The sequence below is a fragment of the Rhipicephalus sanguineus genome, chromosome 3 (genome assembly GCF_013339695.2).
Source record: "Rhipicephalus sanguineus isolate Rsan-2018 chromosome 3, BIME_Rsan_1.4, whole genome shotgun sequence".
NCBI classification, from domain to species: Eukaryota; Metazoa; Arthropoda; class Arachnida; order Ixodida; family Ixodidae; genus Rhipicephalus; species Rhipicephalus sanguineus.
In genome coordinates this window covers 219,853,845-219,872,883 of record NC_051178.1, presented here as the reverse complement: position 1 = coordinate 219,872,883, position 19,039 = coordinate 219,853,845, and the positions used below count along the sequence as shown (strand labels likewise).

At 48.9% G+C, this 19,039-nt stretch overlaps 1 protein-coding gene across 2 annotated transcripts in view; it reads right to left on the bottom strand.

Moving 5' to 3' along the window:
• The window catches only part of LOC119388316 (amyloid beta A4 precursor protein-binding family B member 1-interacting protein), a 254,968-nt gene that overhangs the window by 29,774 nt on the left and 206,155 nt on the right, over window positions 1–19,039 (bottom strand). For both annotated transcript variants that reach the window (XM_037656020.2, XM_049413910.1), the window contains one exon: window positions 1,466–1,603. In XM_037656020.2, the coding sequence (XP_037511948.1) occupies window positions 1,466–1,603 (138 nt within the window). The remainder of the gene's footprint in view (window positions 1–1,465; window positions 1,604–19,039) is intronic.

Sequence of the window (19,039 nt, the reverse complement as noted above, 5' to 3'; positions counted from 1 at the left end):
CTTCCAAGAAGCCAGCCTCGAGGCCGAGATCGGAGCGCAGCGACGCTCGGTTTGAGTGTAGGAAGCGCGGGGACAAAAGGACACTTTCCAGCTGCCCATAACCGTTCGGACAAAAAGACGCGCCCTATTGACCGTCGGTTTAACGACCAACGCAGCGGCCCGCAGCCCCGCGGGGGGTCCGCGAAGCGGTGCGAAGGAAGCTAAGACTGTGACACCGTAAATCTCGCATAGGATCCGTGGACGCCTGTCGACGGAGACGAGATGTCGCCGAGGACGGTGCACGTGGCACAGATAAATCTCGCAAAGTGGCTGTTAAAAGCCTGTCAACGGATGCGAGATGTTTCCGAGGAGGGACGGCATGGCTCAGCTAGTTAACCGGCCGCACAGTGTATGAACACGATCAGGGTAGTTGAACGACGCCACCATCGTGTATGTTTTTTTTGGGTGCACTTCTGAGAATGTCGGTTGCCGGACGTCTTCCACGTCTCTCTCTCAGGCTGGTGGCTCAAAAGGCTTCAGAGAGAGAGAGGGGGTGGAGGCCTCCGGCGGACCAATTTACGGTTGGCCCAATAAGCGGGCCGAGTTGTTTTGATTTGCCGTGGGGAGAATTGGGAGGAGCAATCAGGGGGTTAAAACCTGGCTCCCGGCTCCGCACGGGAGTTCTTGTCGCAGGAGCGGTGCCATGCACTTGTCGGCTCTGCCGAATGATGTTGCGAAAGTTCCAATGTACATAGCTGCCATGTAACCTTGTATATATACCCTGTATATAAATATCGAGTTGTTTTGCAAAGAAAGGAGTCGTCTCCGTCCTTGGGAAGTGTGAACAACCACGATATGAGGCAAGGCAGCTACGGCCAACCTTCCACTCCCTTCTGCAACTGACAGCGGCTACGCAGCTGAGAGAGCTCTGCTCTGGGATCAAGAGGGAGTGGGGAGAAGGTTGGGAATTTACTCACAGGTCCCACGAGTCAACACAGTGGGTCCGAGACGCACGTCTGCGATGTTGGCACTATCTCATAAGAATATGCTCAGGGATCAACTTGTTATCTGTTTTTCGCCTCAAAGTATTAGAAAAATATTCGAAAATTGTTCAATTTGATTCACACTCAAGCTTTATTATTCAAATTCAGTTCGCACAGCTTGTTTTCGTCAATTGAAATCGACAGTACAGACAAACAATTTTCGTCTAGTTCATACGAAACAGACTTAAAAAGGCATCAGCAGCGTGCTGGCTACACGTTTCTGTACATGCGTGCAGCTTCGTCTGGAGTGGCCTCAATGTGCACCAGCCCAGTGGAGAACATGCGCACGCATTGGCCAACACGACAGAAAAGCTTAGAAAGAGCGGGCTTGCTTGCTACTTTGTCTGTGATTCACAAGAAAGATGGCTCCACCAACAAAGCAATTCACAGGAGCTGAAATTTTCACATCAACACTGGCCATGCTAGTGAGAAGCAGCAATCACCTTGGATTTGCCCTTGGGGCAATAGTACAGCCCTGACGCCCGCAGGAGGCAGAAGTGTTTCTTCCAGGCTTTCTTGCCATCACTCTTCAGGTAGAGAAGTCCCTCGACCTCAGGCACTCGTGAACTGCCAAAGAATTCCTGCAGAGCACAGCCCATTCACCTTGCAGTTTTCAACGTCTTTGGGTGAACATGACCCAGCGTGCCGGGTGAGAGGGAGGGCTTTGCAGCGAAGCACAGCCATGCTGAGCCATGTTCACCCTGCCAACAAGTTGGCTCTCGCATTCAACACAAAAGTATTGCTACCAGCAAGCAGGGCTGGGCAGTATCGAGAGTACAACTATGCTCAGACATAACCAACTTCAATATGAAAAAGTAGCATTTAACATTTTATAACTCTACGTTCATAGCATGCCTTTTTAACCTTAATATAACAAAGCATGTTTATCTGCAATTTCAATATAACATAGATTCACTGCTGCCCCAAAGGTAGACTGTGAAAACAAATTGAAACTTTGGTTTATTTACATGCAGGTTTCTTTGTCAACACATTTTTCAGATCATATACGGTGCATTAATGTTGGGAGGACTGCCTCTGCAGCTGGGGCCTGCATGTGAACAACCGGTGTAGTTCTGTATTTTACATGTCACTAATAACACCTGGCTTTCTGAAATAAAATTCAGTTGACGGTTAGTGCACGTCCCGCCATCTTTCCAGTGCACTGACAGTGGCATTTTACACCACCTGAGCCACGTGCCCCATTTGCTTGTTTTCGTGTCACTGGTGTGGCTCGGGAGACGGTGGTGGCACAGCACACACACTTTATGCAACACGGCCAAACCTCAACAAATGCATGCAAATAAGCTACAACAATACTTTAGCTAAACTCAGTCCTAAGCTGCAACAGCAGTCTGGCCACACTGGCCTTTTAGTCGTGTCTGTACAGGAGCGTCCTTACGTTTCGTACGGTTGGCGTGACGTCTAAGTAAACTCCCTTGTCGTCCGTGTTGCGTCACGCTCGCCGTCGATGTTCTCGATCAGGTCCTGCGGTCGTCGTTGCTCAGAAGCAACTGGACGATCCACTTGTTGCCGGTTTCGCAGTCGTCATGGCCATCACGGAAGTGGATGCGTTAGGCCTAGCCGCCTCCTCGGTCCCTTGTTCCAAGCGAGTCTGTGGCTCACGTGATGATGTGGCACCCCAGGGACTGTCCTGTGGGCCTGAGCTGTTCTGCCAACAAACGTGGAGCGTTGCAGGTGCTCCAGGAACCGCTGTGACAAGGATGCTGCGACTCTGTGGTAGCCTCACCCGGTCGTTACCGAGAACGATGTGTATACTATGGACTCTTGGTGCTGCATCTCTGGACTCGGCACCCACCCCTCTCTTCAGCCGTGAGATGCTGGCTTCGTCGACCTTCACTGAACGGTGCCCCACAGAGAATGACCGTTCGCTCTCCTTGGGTTTTTCGCCACGGCTCAAGCCCTTGTCCGACCAATCGCATGCACCGACGTGGCAGAGGTGCCTACCATCGAGAAATATTTTGCTCCTTGCATACCATCAGAACATTCCATCGTTGCGCACGTGCCCCTTCCTCGTGACACTGTGTCAAGCACAGGTAGTTGTAGAGGTGGTAGTACAAAATGCAAGAACTCACTTATCTTGCAAGCAATCAGGACACGGACGAGGCTGGTATCTTTTAAGTAATCTCTATCAGCTAAGAAATTGTTTCCCAATGCTGCAGAGTTTCCACTTTATGATCTCCAAGTCGCAAAAAGCCGGCCTCTAAGATAACTTCCCACATGAAAGCAATCAAGATGCTTTTACAGCAAATTAAGGTTATTTTTGTAGCGAAGTGACTTTGCCAACCTCGCCAACCCACCAACGGCCAACCTGTATGAATACCTCAAGACCGAACTCATCCGCCGGCTGTCACTCTCGGAAGACCAGAAAGTGTGACAACTTCAGTCCGCAGAACTTGCTGAGCGCAAACCTTCGCAGTTACTCTGCCACATGCGTGCTCTCGCGGGTAACGTGGAAGATCAGGAATCTTTCCTGCGATCACTCTGGCTCCAACGACCTCCACTGCACATTCAAGCAATTCTGCAGGCTCAGCTGACGCTACCTCTCGACCAACTTGCCGAGGTCGCTGATTGCGTCATCGAGGTCTCCTTGCCGCAGTTGTCGCCCACCATCCAGGCTGTCGCCGCACCGCTGAACACCACCGAGCTTGCACGCCGTAAAAACGACATCGACCGGCAGCTCACCTTCATTCAACAATGCCTGGGTGAAGGTCTTCCGATGCACCAGTGCCGCCACTCGCAAAGCCGCAACCGTAACACCACTTCGTCGCGGCAACCCGATAACAATGGCCACCCGTGTTACTACCACCGACGCTTCGGGGACAGAGCCCGGCAATGTCGACCACCCTGTTCCGCTGGGCATGCGGAAAACGCCAACGGCAGCTCGTAGAGACGGCCGCAAGCTGCCAACCCAGAGGCCGTCGCATCTTCGTCACTGACCAAATCACGAAGCAGCGGTTCCTTGTCGACAGCGGTTCCGACATTTGCTGCTACCCGCGATCCCATCTTCAAGGTCCTCGTCCGCCTAGGTCTTTCGAGCTCAGTGCGGCAAACCGCTCCACAATCAATGTAAAAAGACAGGGCGTGCAAACACGGACACAAGAAGGAAGTCAGGACACCACAAACGCCGACTAACAACTGAAGAGACGCACAACGGCTGAAAAGAAAGAAGGCACGAAAACTTATCTGCGCATGCCCATCCAACAGGCGAACCTATCAATCCGGCACGCGTGGCGGTCTACGTGGAAGATAACTGTTAAGGTATTTGATTTCATCTTTATGCAAGTTAATCGACGGTTGGCTCACGCATGCGCTACCACTATTCTCGATATGCCATGCTTCAATCATCAGGCGCGTTTCTTCATTTCTATGCCGGTACAACACTGCGCATTCATCAAATTTTGGCGTGCACTTACAATCTCGACAATGTAAGGATAGATTAGAAGGTGAGCCTCCTGTTAGCGATCTCTTATGTTCCAATAATCTCTGGTTGATGCATCGGCCCGTCTGTCCTACGTAGAAGCGGCCGCAGCTGAAAGGGATCTTATACACCACACTCGTACGGCAATCAATGAATTTGTTGGTGTGTTTCACGAAACAAATATCGGTCCGCTTCTTGTCTTTTACTCCCTCATTCTTCCTCTGCACAGCGGCACAAATCTTACCTAGCTTATTGGCAGCCGTGAAAACAACATTAACGCCGTATCTAGTTCCTACTTTCTTTAGCCTGTGAGATACGCGATGAATGTACGGTATACCTACGACACGTTTCTTCCTACCGCTTTCTGCAACCATGCTCGGACTTAACACAATAGACTTCTTTAAACGTTCAGCGACCGTGGCCACTGCATCACGAGGATACCCTACATCTAAAAGACGTGTAACCTGTGCGTTAAAGCTATCACTCATTTTGTGCTCACACGACTTGGTGAGGGCTGACTTAAGGCAAGACATGGCGATGCCGTTTTTTACAACCTTCGAGTGCTTCGACGAAAAATTTAACAGCGGTTTCGAAGATCTAGGAGAATACTGCCAGCACACGTGGTTCTTCTGGAACGTTAAGGAAATGTCTAGAAATTGTATTTCATTATTCTGAGGCACCTCTTTAGTGAAGCTCAGCCCTCCTCCATTTAATTCAAATTTTTCGCTCACGGAAGTTACCACCTTTTCAAAGTCCTCACCACTACAAAAATTCAAGTAATCGTCCACATAACGAAAAACCTTAATAACCGAATTACCTAAGACGCCTTCCAAAAGATTGTCAATCTTGCTAAGGTATAAATCACTAAGAACCAGAGCAACTTTAGACCCAATACATATCCCTGATTTCTGCACATAAACGCCTTCCTTCCAACCTACCAGCGTCGACTTTAAATACATGGAAAGGATTTCTAGAAATGCCCCGGTAGAAACACCACATTTTTCGGTGAAAACCGTCTGGTGCTCTTGTTCGTTAATACATTCATTAACACATTTTAACAAGTCCTCATGCGGCAAAGAATAATACAGGTCTTCAATATCCATGCTAAAGGCCTTACAACAGCCGGGGTTCTCCTCTGAGAGGAACTGAACTAGCGCCTGAGAATTACGCATACGAAAAGGGTCTGAAAAACTCAAAGAGGTTAAGCAGTTCTGCAAATAACTAGATACAGCGATTTGCCAGGTGCCTTGCTCTGAAACGATTGCTCGAACGGAATCTCGTTCTTATGTGTTTTGGCTGAAAAAAACAATTCTAAAGTGAGTGATTTAGCCTTCTTGACATTACAAGCTATTCTCTCAAGATTATGTCTTAACAAAAGGTCGACAGCACGTTGCCTAACTACCGATGGCTTAAGTTTTACCGTCCTAAAATTCTTTTCTATGGCTGTTAATGCTTTTTCTGAGAACACACTGTCCGGCATATTACAAAATACCCTTCCTTATCTGAAATTACTGGCCTGAGTTTCTTCTCGACACAGTAATTAACCAAAGGCCGGATAGGATCAGAACATTTGAGATGCATATTAGAACCCTTGATGCTAGCAACGCAGTCTGACATGCAGTGGGAACGCTCTTCCTCAGGCACAAGTCTAGTGATTGTACGCGGCAAACTTAAAACGTCTATTGGTTTCAGGTTCGGCTTAAAACAGTATTTAGGACCTAAGGCTAGGGTTTTGCAGTGACTATCGTCTAAGGCAGCTCCTCCAAGGATTAGCAAGTTATTTTGCGGTGAAACAGTAGAAATAATCTTCCTCTTATATGGTTGAAGTTCTCGAAGTTTTACCCTCCATATGAATTCCGCATGCTGGTTAGCTACCCTCATCCAGTCGGCGTACATCTGCTTCTGGCGGCGATCATCACGCGAAGTCGAGCAACGGACCTTGAGGCATTCCTGGTAAAATCTCACTTGACGCCATGATTCCGCGGTCAATATGGCACATATCCGCCTGGCATGTCCGTCAGAAGGTTGCAGAAAGCCGCACAAAAGTTGAACTTCAACTGGGCAAACTCTATTCTTAGAAACCATGAAAAAAAGAAACGCGCCTGATGATTGAAGCATGGCATATCGAGAATAGTGGTAGCGCATGCGTGAGCCAACCGTCGATTAACTTGCATAAAGATGAAATCAAATACCTTAACAGTTATCTTCCACGTAGACCGCCACGCGTGCCGGATTGATAGGTTCGCCTGTTGGATGGGCATGCGCAGATAAGTTTTCGTGCCTTCTTTCTTTTCAGCCGTTGTGCGTCTCTTCAGTTGTTAGTCGGCGTTTGTGGTGTCCTGACTTCCTTCTTGTGTCCGTGTTTGCACGCCCTGTCTTTTTACAATGAATACTTACCAACTAGCTCAGCTCTCTGTTATTCTAAGCTTCATTTCTAGTACTCTGAGCCCTTTTCCGTGTTCCCCTACTAATCTGAACAATCCTGCCTCTTTGGCTTCTTTAATTGCTATTTGCTTGGTCCGTGCTAGAACTTTTTCATGGTTTTCTAAGAATAGAGTTTGCCCAGTTGAAGTTCAACTTTTGTGCGGCTTTCTGCAACCTTCTACCGGACATGCCAGGCGGATATGTGCCATATTGACCGCGGAATCATGGCGTCAAGTGAGATTTTACCAGGAATGCCTCAAGGTCCGTTGCTCGACTTCGCGTGACGATCGCCGCCAGAAGCAGATGTACGCCGACTGGATGAGGGTAGCTAACCAGCATGCGGAATTCATATGGAGGGTAAAACTTCGAGAACTTCAACCATGTAAGAGGAAGATTATTTCTACTGTTTCACCGCAAAATAACTTGCTAATCCTTGGAGGAGCTGCCTTAGACGATAGTCACTGCAAAACCCTAGCCTTAGGTCCTAAATACTGTTTTAAGCCGAACCTGAAACCAATAGACGTTTTAAGTTTGCCGCGTACAATCACTAGACTTGTTCCTGAGGAAGAGCGTTCCCACTGCATGTCAGACTGCGTTGCTAGCATCAAGGGTTCTAATATGCATCTCAAATGTTCTGATCCTATCCGGCCTTTGGTTAATTACTGTGTCGAGAAGAAACTCAGGCCAGTAATTTCAGATAAGGAAGGGTATTTTGTAATTATGCCGGAGAGTGTGTTCTCAGAAAAAGCATTAACAGCCATAGAAAAGAATTTTAGGACGGTAAAACTTAAGCCATCGTAGTTAGGCAACGTGCTGTCGACCTTTTGTTAAGACATAATCTTGAGAGAATAGCTTCTAACGTCAAGAAGGCTAAATCACTCACTTTAGAATTGTTTTTTTCAGCCAAAACACATAAGAACGAGATTCCGTTTCGAGCAATCGTTTCAGAGCAAGGCACCTGGCAAATCGCTGTATCTAGTTATTTGCAGAACTGCTTAACCTCTTTGAGTTTTTCAGACCCTTTTCGTATGCGTAATTCTCAGGCGCTAGTTCAGTTCCTCTCAGAGGAGAACCCCGGCTGTTGTAAGGCCTTTAGCATGGATATTGAAGACCTGTATTATTCTTTGTCGCATGAGGACTTGTTAAAATGTGTTAATGAATGTATTAACGAACAAGAGCACCAGACGGTTTTCACCGAAAAATGTGGTGTTTCTACCGGGGCATTTCTAGAAATCCTTTCCATGTATTTAAAGTCGACGCTGGTAGGTTGGAAGGAAGGCGTTTATGTGCAGAAATCAGGGATATGTATTGGGTCTAAAGTTGCTCCGGTTCTTAGTGATTTATACCTTAGCAAGATTGACAATCTTTTGGAAGGCGTCTTAGGTAATTCGGTTATTAAGGTTTTTCGTTATGTGGACGATTACTTGATTTTTTGTAGTGGTGAGGACTTTGAAAAGGTGATAACTTCCGTGAGCGAAAAATTTGAATTAAATGGAGGAGGGCTGAGCTTCACTAAAGAGGTGCCTCAGAATAATGAAATGCAATTTCTAGACATTTCCTTAACGTTCCAGAAGAACCACGTGTGCTGGCAGTATTCTCCTAGATCTTCGAAACCGCTGTTAAATTTTTCGTCGAAGCACTCGAAAGTTGTAAAAAACGGCATCGCCATGTCTTGCCTTAAGTCAGCCCTCACCAAGTCGTGTGAGCACAAAATGAGTGATAGCTTTAACGCACAGGTTACACGTCTTTTAGATGTAGGGTATCCTCGTGATGCAGTGGCCACGGTCGCTGAACGTTTAAAGAAGTCTATTGTGTTAAGTCCGAGCATGGTTGCAGAAAGCGATAGGAAGAAACGTGTCGTAGGTATACCGTACATTCATCGCGTATCTCACAGGCTAAAGAAAGTAGGAACTAGATACGGCGTTAATGTTGTTTTCACGGCTGCCAATAAGCTAGGTAAGATTTGTGCCGCTGTGCAGAGGAAGAATGAGGGAGTAAAAGACAAGAAGCGGACCGATATTTGTTTCGTGAAACACATCAACAAATTCATTGATTGCCGTACGAGTGTGGTGTATAAGATCCCTTTCAGCTGCGGCCGCTTCTACGTAGGACAGACGGGCCGATGCATCAACCAGAGATTATTAGAACATAAGAGATCGCTAACAGGAGGCTCACCTTCTAATCTATCCTTACATTGTCGAGATTGTAAGTGCACGCCAAAATTTGATGAATGCGCAGTGTTGTACCGGCATAGAAATGAAGAAATGCGCCTGATGATTGAAGCATGGCATATCGAGAATAGTGGTAGCGCATGCGTGAGCCAACCGTCGATTAACTTGCATAAAGATGAAATCAAATACCTTAACAGTTATCTTCCACGTAGACCGCCACGCGTGCCGGATTGATAGGTTCGCCTGTTGGATGGGCATGCGCAGATAAGTTTTCGTGCCTTCTTTCTTTTCAGCCGTTGTGCGTCTCTTCAGTTGTTAGTCGGCGTTTGTGGTGTCCTGACTTCCTTCTTGTGTCCGTGTTTGCACGCCGTCTTTTTACAATGAATGCTTACCAACTAGCTCAGCTCTCTGTTATTCTAAGCTCCACAATCAAGACGTATGGCTCGCTCCGCCTGCACATCCAGCTCAGAAACTTACGCCGTGACCTTCACTGGAACTTTGTCATCGCCGACGTCGCCGAGCCAATCATCGGCTCAGACTTTCTGGCCCACTACAACCTCCTTCCGGACTGCCGCAACGACCTCCTCATCGACGCGACAACGGGACATTCCACACCAGGCCAGCGAACGACCGCCCAACAGCCAAGCATCAAGGTACTCAGTGTCGACAACCATTCGCCATAACACGCCATCCTCGCCGAATTTCCCGGACTGACGCGCCCCAGCGGACTGCCACGCAAAGTGCAGCACACCACCGTGCACTACATCCGCACCACTTCAGGCCCCCCAGTTTTCTGCCACACCCGCCGCCTTGCCCCGGACCGCATGCACATAGCCAAAACAGAGTTCAAGGCCATGCTCCGCGAAGGAATCGCCCGCCGCTCTGACGGTCCATGGGCCTCGCCACTTCACCTTGTTCCAAAGAAGACCAAAGGCTGGTGACCCTGTGGGGACTACCGTGCCCTCAACGCGTGCACCATCCCGGACAGGTACCCCGTCCACCACATACAGGACTTCGCCCATCGCATTCATGGCTGCCACGTGTTCTCCGTACTAGACTTGGTGAAGGCCTACACACAGATACCCGTCAATCCGGATGACGTGCCGAAAACCGCAATCATCACTCCCTTTGGCTTGTTCGAGTTCCCCTTCATGAGCTTGGGCCTGAGGAACGCTGGACAAACCTTTCAGCGCTTCATCGACGAAGTCGTCCGCGGCCTCGACTTCTGCTTCGTTTACCTTGACGCCATACTGGTATTCTCCGGCGACGCCGAAGAGCACCACAGCCACCTTCGTCTGCTGTTCCAACGCCTCGATGACCACGGTCTACTCGTCAATACCCAAAAAAGTACGCTAGGCGCTTCCGTCATCCACTTCCTCGGCCACGAAGTTTCATCTGAGGGCCCTTGCCCGAACGCATCTCGGACCTGCAGAATTTACCCTCAACCCACCACCGCTAAAGATCTTCGCCGTTTCCTCGGCATGCTGAACTTTTACAGGCGTTTCTTGCCACACGCAGCCGACTACCAGGCTCCCCTCTATGATGCTTTGGCTGGCTACGAGGAAACCAACCCATCACAAGGACACCGACGTTAACGAAAACTTTCGAAGAATGCAAAGCCGCCCTCTGCACCGCCACGCTCCTCACCCATCCCGTGCCAGACGCTCCGTTGGGACTCTTCACGGACGCATCTAGCTTCGCCACCGGCGCCGCCCTCATGCAACGCATGGACAACACCTGGCATCCCTTGGCATTCTTCTCCAAGAAACTCGCAGCTCAGAAAACGACCCCTTCAACCGCCAGTTCCACTGACGAAACCACGACTACCGCCCCGACAAATTTGCCAGCCTACTACAGAGAACTTCTGGCGATATACGAAGCAGTGCAACACTTTCGCCATATTCTCGAAGCATAGAACTGCACCATCTATACAGACCACAAGCCCCTTACCTACGCCTTCTCTCAACGTCGCGACAAACTCCCGCCTGTACAGCAGAACCAACTCTCGTTCATTGCACAGTTCACCACCGACATCCAATATGTCAGTGGGAAAGACAACGTTCCAGTGGGAAAGACAACCACCAGTTACCACCCCTGGGCCAACGGAATGATCGAGCGTTTCCACAGACAGTTCAAAGCAGCCATTATGTGCCACCCGGACTCAACCTGGCTCGTGGCCATCCCAGCCGTCATCCTCGGTCTTCGCGCCACCTTCAAGCCGGACATCCACGCTACACCAGCAGAGCTCATCTACGGGGAACCACTCCGTCTCCCAGGTGAATTTCTCGCTGCACTGCCATCCAGCACTGCGACGTCAGATCCCACCGACATCGTCGCCCGGCTCCGGCGCACCATCGCCCCCTTACGCCCATCACCTGCAGCCCACCACAGCAAGCCTACACCTTTCGTGTTCAAGGAGCTAGCATCGTGCACGCACGCTTTCCTGCGCGACGACACCGTCCGCAGGCCTTTCCAGCCACCCTACAGTGGACCCTACCTGATCATCCATCGCGACGACAAAAAGTTCACGCTGCGCCTGAACGGGAATGACGTCCGCGTCTCGATTGACCGGCTCAAGCCTGCATACATCGCTGCAAACGAACCGGGCAGCGCCACTCCATCGACAGGTAGCTATCCACAGCCGCCGACGTCACAGCCCACTCCCGTCATGACACGCTCTGGAAGTCTGGTACGCCTCCCGGATTACTACAGACCGTGAGGGCTCTGCACTCCGCGGGGGGGTGATGTGGCGACACACTGCGCAGAAACCAGCGCAACCTCCGCCTCGTCACTAGCTAGCCCGGCGTGACACGGCTGCATGCTGCACCACGCCTCCGATAAGGGACAGCGCCACCGCAGCGTCACCGGAGGCTTACGTTACCGACGGTGGCTATAAACCCAAGCTGCCAAGCTCGGAAGGCATCATTCCTTCGCTACTTGACTGAGCGCAGCGTCGGTATGCTCACCCCGCTGCTGCTACTTCGTTAATAAAGAGCTGTTACGTTTTATGTTGGGATGCGTCCTTCCATCGACACGGCATCCCACAATGTTATTCAGTGTGATGGAGATGGCCAGCTTGTTTCATCTCTGCTTTAGCCATGCTCCTTGCCAACGCTTGCGAGCTTTTACTCGCGGGTAGAACATACAATGCGCGGAGAGATGTTATCGATTTAGAGTTTATACAGAACATGATGGCGACGGTGAAAACCTGTCCTGAATGTTCATACAATTGCTAACGCAATAAAAAATATACAAAAAACCGTCGAAGCACACTCGCCTTTTTCCTGGAAAGCTGCATCGTCTCCGCTGTAAAGAGTGCGTGCGATGGAAGAATCATATAATCCGGCACCTTTTCCATTGGTTTCGTTCTTGCCTTCAATACCCTTCTTACAGGGGACATCTCCTCGCTACTTATTTCTTCATAAAGCACGCGTACAATGTCAGCACTAAGCAATGAAACTACCATGATTTCGCGCTTGTCGGCTACAGTCTGTTATCTCTGCATGCGCGGTCGCAAACGCACAAAATGGAGCGAAATCAGTCAATCGCACACGATAGTCGTACGAGAGAAGCAAGAGCGGGTGGGCGGCTGCATAGCAAGGCAGTATGGGAGACAATTCACAACTTATTTCTCGTATATGCACCAGTCGAGAGTATGTACCCTGATGATGTCACGTGAATCACAGTTCTGTCATCACAAAGTGCACCAAAAGACAAGAAATGCCAAGAGAAAATAATGCGCTTGTTGTTTTTGTTTTTTGTTCTATTTTCAGAGGCTGTTAGGGGCCCTTTATAAAAACAGGGCGTGCAAACACCGACACAGGAGAGTAGTCAAGACACCAGAAACGCCCCTAACAACTGAAAAATAAAACAGCGGCGGAACCGAAGGTAGACACAAATATTTATCTGCGCATTCCCACGTAACAGGCCATACCTATCAATCAAATGCGAGTAGTGGTCGACGTGAGAGATAGCTGTTCACTCTCTCGACTTTTCTCTTACGTCCATGTTTCCACGTCATGTCTTCTTAACATGAATACCTACCAACTAGGTCAGCTATATTCTAAGTTTGCCATTCTCTTTACTTCTGTATTTATTTATATATTTACTCGAGTAAGAATGAAAGGAAAAAGTGTACTAATGCACGGAGATATATACAGGGTGTCCCAGCTATCTTTAGCCAAGGGTTAAAAAATACAATGGTAGAGGCAGGCTAGTGAAATCAGTTGCAAATTGCTGACAGCCACCTTGCGTACTACAGACAATATTTTTGTTTTGTAATTAACCAATTTGTTAATTAAGATTATTTAACTAAATTGCTAAATACTGATGTTAGGCAAGAAATGCTGCTTGCAAAGTTCGAGAGCATCTTCAGAAACCCCAAGTGCATTATTTGCGATAAAGAAAGTCTCACGTATACCATTTTTTCCAAGCTGCAAAGAAAGCCCGCGAAATACAAAAAGAACCACGTGACTAGCGCATCTTGTCGGCCTACCGTCTGCGTTGCAGTGGTAGGCCGATAAGTTAACGGTGGTTTCTTGGCCCGCGCTTGCTACAACTTGCACCGTCATGCGCGCCAACTAGCTGGCAACGGGCCAAGAAACCACCGCCCACTTATCGGCCTACCGGTGCAACTGAGCCGGCGAGTCCCCGCCGCGCCGCAGCTGATTTCGTTGGCTCAAGCCACGGCAGAGGGCAGCATTTTCGCGGCACGAGAATGCGCTAGTCACGTGGTTCTTTTTGTATTTCGCGGGCTTTCTTTGCAGCTTGGAAAAAATGATATACGAGAGACTTTCTTTATCGCAAATAATGCAACTGGGGTTTCTGAAGACGCTCTGAAACTTTGCAAGTCACATTTCTTGCCTAAAGAAAATATTTAGAAACTTAGTTAAATAATCCTAATTAACAAATTAGTTAATTAACAAACAAAAAATTGTCTGTAGTGCGCAAGGTGACTGTCAACAATTTGCAACTGATTTCACTCGCCTGCCTCTAATATTGTATTTTTTAACCCTTGGCTAAACATAGCCGGGACACCCGGTACATTACTTATCTATATTTTATTTATTTATGCACAGTGTACTAGGACCAAGACTCCAAGAATATGCTATCCAGCGAGTTGGGTCGTCGCCCTTTAAGGCTGGAGGACGTGGCAGCATTAAGGTCAGGCAATAGTCATAATATTTCTGGAGAATAAAAAGATAATACAACATCTGGGGAGCTATTCTCGATACGTTCATCCAAAGGAAATGTCCACAGTCCATTTCGGCAGAGCGCATTCAGTGATTCGAAAAAGCGGTGAGCCGTGATGTCACCTCGCTCTTGACCACGTCGCCGCACCGAACCCGCCAACACATTCCTAGCGTAAGAAGAGAGTGGACGCAATGCACAGAAACAGGAACTTTTCAAGTCTGAATGTGCATATGAATGTGTCCCAGATGTTTGAGAACGATGCAGGGTATGCGTACAGACCTTACAGCTGCGTTAGACGAGCGGCCGCATTAAACCTAAATCGATGGCTAACACGATCAAAAGACATGTGCACCGAAAATCGGATCTCTGAGGGCTGCGTTCGCTGCATTGAAACGCATTCCGTCCCTATCAATTGTGTAGAGTGTTCGAAAGCTTCGTGATGTCATGATGGCGCTGCAGAACAAGAACCGGAAACAGGGGGCGCGCTTCTCGCCGAGCTCCCGTCATTCAGCGGCCGCTGAAATGGACTGTTCACAACACGGACACATCGAGAACAGCTCCTCCAGCGAAGTTTATTTCCAGATTCCCCATTCGAATTAAAAGAAAAAACTAACGGCGGCGTGCCGCAATTATTGCGCGGCGGCGGCGCGGCCCGGCGGCGCACACCTCTACTTGTAGCTGGTTTCCCGTTCATCATCGTGGCCATCACTGAAAGCGAATGGGTTAGGCCTAGCTGCCTCCTCGGTCCCTTGCTTCAAGTGGCTTAAGAGACAATGTGGCACTCCGGGGATTGTCCTATGGGTCTGAGCCGTTCTGCCAACAGAGGTAGAGTGCTGCAGGGGCTCCGGGACCAGCTGTGATGAGAATACTGCGAGTCCATGGTAGCCTCACCGGGTCATAACAGAGGTTGGCGTGGACTCTTAGTGCTGCATCTCCGGACCCAGCACCCGCCGCTCTCTTCACCCGTGAGATGCTGGCTTCATCGACCTGCTTCAAACGGTGTCTGCTCTCTCTTCCTGGGTTTTTCTCCCCGGCCCAGGTTGCGTGCCGCAAGCCCTCCTCTGGCCAATCGCATGCGTGGACGTGACAGAGGCGCATACCATCAAGAAATTTTCCACTCCTCGCATACCACCGAAACTTTCCATTGTTGGGCGCGTGCTTCGTGCCCTTTACTCATGACATGCAACTGCCCAAAATATAGCTGTGAGTGTTTTGTGGAACGTCATATGAAGACCCCAAGATATTAACTTCCAGGGCGCTTCAACATCACCAAGGGAGGAAAAGTTGTACCACGTGTAGGTTTTGTTTAAAGATGTGGCCAAGACATCATTTGAAAATCGAGAAATCCACCCTTAAAATGTGGGGCCTATTTTGCGCCTCCTTCCTGGACACAAGTGCCATTGGCAAAGGGCCAAGCTTCCAGGTGCAGCTTCCGAACAAAAATGCTGCAACTGACACGGAAGAAATAACACACCCCTTTTGTGACAATGATTCTGGAATGTCTGAAAACAAACAAACAAAAAAATTCATTTTTGAAGCAGGAATTGAAGCAAGTATTGCTTGCTGGACATGTACGCAACACACTCAAGGCGGTCAGGGAGTTTGTTTCAGAGGCCTCAACAATCGAAAAGGCACTAGAAATGCATACCAGGCCACAGAACCACCATAAGCCTCCAATGCAAAACTACAGGGAAGCATCAGGTACTGACTACGTGCACGAGAGTGTTGCAGCAATCATGCAGAAACAACTGTTAAAGTTGTTGTTTTGATCGCAGCCTCAAGTGGCTTTGTTTGCTGATGTCGTACACAAAGAAATCCAGCAGTCACTGAGAGTTCCTGAGCCATCACAGGCCCAGCTGCAAGCCGTGAGCTACGCTGCCACAGTCTGCTCTCATGCCCATGTCAAGATGCTGCACCAACACAGTTCCATCGCCAGGCAACCAGCGCTTATACTGTCCATCTGTCGGCCAGCATTACGCCTCGAGAACTTATGGCACACCTCAAACACCACTCACTCTACTGCCACTGCAAAAAACAGCCACTGCCATTGCGAATACCACAAGATGAAACTGTATGGCTTCATTGTCAATGTGTCATGTCAACATCATCGTGAACGACCACGTGACATCACCTGTCAGCAACTGACTGGAGATCAGTGCTGGGCAGTATCAAAGATACAGTATCTTAGATGCTCTTTGGGTATACTGTATCTGTATTTCTGATACATTGCAGAATGTATCGTGTATCTTAAGATACAAGATACCGCAACACCACCGTGCAAAACAATAAACGCTGGCTGAACTCCGCTTATCATGCTGTAACTGCTGCCACTAAGCCACCAGAATAAAACTGAACTCAACTCTATTTCCAACACAAAAAGTTGGGTGTTCCCCAGGCAAAAAAGCTGTTGAAAAACAGCTTGAAGGGACTAAAGGCAGTGACGTAATATCATCTTTCCGCCAGAGTTTTCCAGTAAGGGGAGGGGATGATGAGCTCCGAGCGTCCGTGTTGATGAAGCAGAGTCACATGGTGGCGCTCGCGTTGTATCACAAGTACGGTCCCTGGAATATACTGGCTAGTCTGCTGTCTCCGCTCTCTGCCGCCGCCTCTCGGGGATGCTGGCGGCGGCGGCGCTGCGGGCAATCGGATTTCCTTGAGCAGACGCTCCTCCCGCGACTCTCGCTCACGGACGGGCTGGCAGAGCCGTTTACAACCACGCTCTCGCGTTTGCTTACCTTTTCACGTCGAAGGTCTGCGGTATTTGCTTTTATTACAAAACGTGACACCGAGCACAAATAAGTAAGGAATACCTTAGCGCTAGTTAAAGTTGCAGAAGAGCACGAAGTCTGGGCGTCACACAAGATTCCCAGTGATGACCGTCATCTCTCAGTGCATCCGTTCTGCTTATCACTTCACGAGACAGAATTGAGAGCATCAGAATTTTTAATCTTTATTTGTTCTTTGACATGGGTTTCATCAGCGTCATTTAATTGCGCCTTCTCAACTTTAGCAGCTTCATTCTTTGCCGCTTTACTTCTCTTTCGCTGTTCAGTGATTTCGTGAAGCGGAATCTAAGTAAAATGTAGAACTTCATGAGGCTTTTTGTGATGAAATTTGAATGTTCTCCACATACCAGGTGAGGCAAATCTGTTTTTTTTTTTTTCAAGAAAGTGCTGAAATCCACAATGCTCTTTTCATGCAGCTTGCATCCCGCTGAAATAAGTGGTAGAACTATTTTCAAGTTTTGCAATAGCTGCTTTGAGAAGTCCGGAGGGGTATATCAGGCTTCCGTTATCAAACTGCTCTGTGAATAGGGAGGCCTGATCACTCCCCGTTGCTGTGTTTCTGTTTGATGTGAGACATGTTGCGCAAGTCTCGCACTGCGTCTTCTTTAGTGTCTTACGCGCCACATAACCAGCAATATAGTAAGTCAGCATATCGTGGCTTTTTTTTTTCCACGTATGCACTGTGGTCTGTGCCTGACGCTAGTGCAGTCTCCGCGCCACTGAAGTCTCCACCATTAATGAGGCTGTCAACGACGTCAATTGTGGCAGGCGTGTATGTCATTCCCAGATAAAAGAGAGCTGATTACTTGCAGCGAACAGTTCCCCGATTTTGGTGGTCTCGCGAGGTTATAAAATGTAAGGACATTTATAGTAATCAAAAATTGAGCAGCAGTGGGATGATCATTTGTACCACAGGACTGCCGAACAATTCCAAATACAGTATAGACCGCTTATAACGTAAGTCGCCGGAGTCGCGAATATCCGCACTATAACCAAAACAACTTTCTTCAAAGGCTGCTTTTGCGCAAAACGTGTTGAGCATGTAGCCTCGCGTGTCCGATAATCGACATATGCGATTTGGGGCACTTACAACCACTTAAATCTCCGAATGTTCAAAAATTAACCGCCAAAGACCCGCATTGCCAACGAAATGAACACGGGGAAAAAAAGCAAACAAAACAAAGTGCCATCGCGGAAATTCGCCGACTACGTTTCAGGCCATCTCGAGGTATGCGCATTATACAGAAACCATGTTGAATCGCGACCGAAATTTCACGTGCTGAGCGGTACCGATCGTTCGATTTCACGGGCGCGCACGCGATGTCCAAGACATTGCAATCGAATCCGAAACCACCATTCGAGAGTTGCATGTGCCAACCATGCCCTCGTTTTCAATAACGATATGATTCTCTTCCCTTCAAGTGCAGCCATCGCAAAAAGTTTTGTTGATTCCGCACCAAACCACAACTTTTATCGCCCGCGACCGCTACCGAAAAGCAACCAACGCTGATTAGGCCTAGCGTGCGGTTCAGCATGTTGTCGTGGGAAGTTTGTCCAAGACAACATGAAGATCGGACGTCGAAAAGATCGCACTCAAGCACTAACCCAAGAACAGCGTGCGCGTGACATGAAGTTTGTGTTCGCGGCCGGGAGATCAACGGCGACAAAAGCCCGCCAAGCTCGTTTAAGTCCGCGCACTGGCAGAAAAGGCGAAAGCTCGCGTCATGAAGCCGCAAAACTTTTCAATTTGCGGACGAGGTAGCAAACGCGATATCTGTAGCAAGTGTGATAACGACGACGCTTTTACCGACAGGAAACTTACTTTAAAGCACACTTGATGAGGACGCGATCGTACGTTCCACGCGTAACGCGCTGTCGGCAAGCGGCCGCGGAGCCTTGCCGCCTTGCCACCGCCGGTGCAAAGGCTACTCCGTCGCCTAGGCAACCACCATCCCCCACTCGGCGAGCCCGCACAGCGATGCCGCGGTCTTTTTCCTCCGCCCC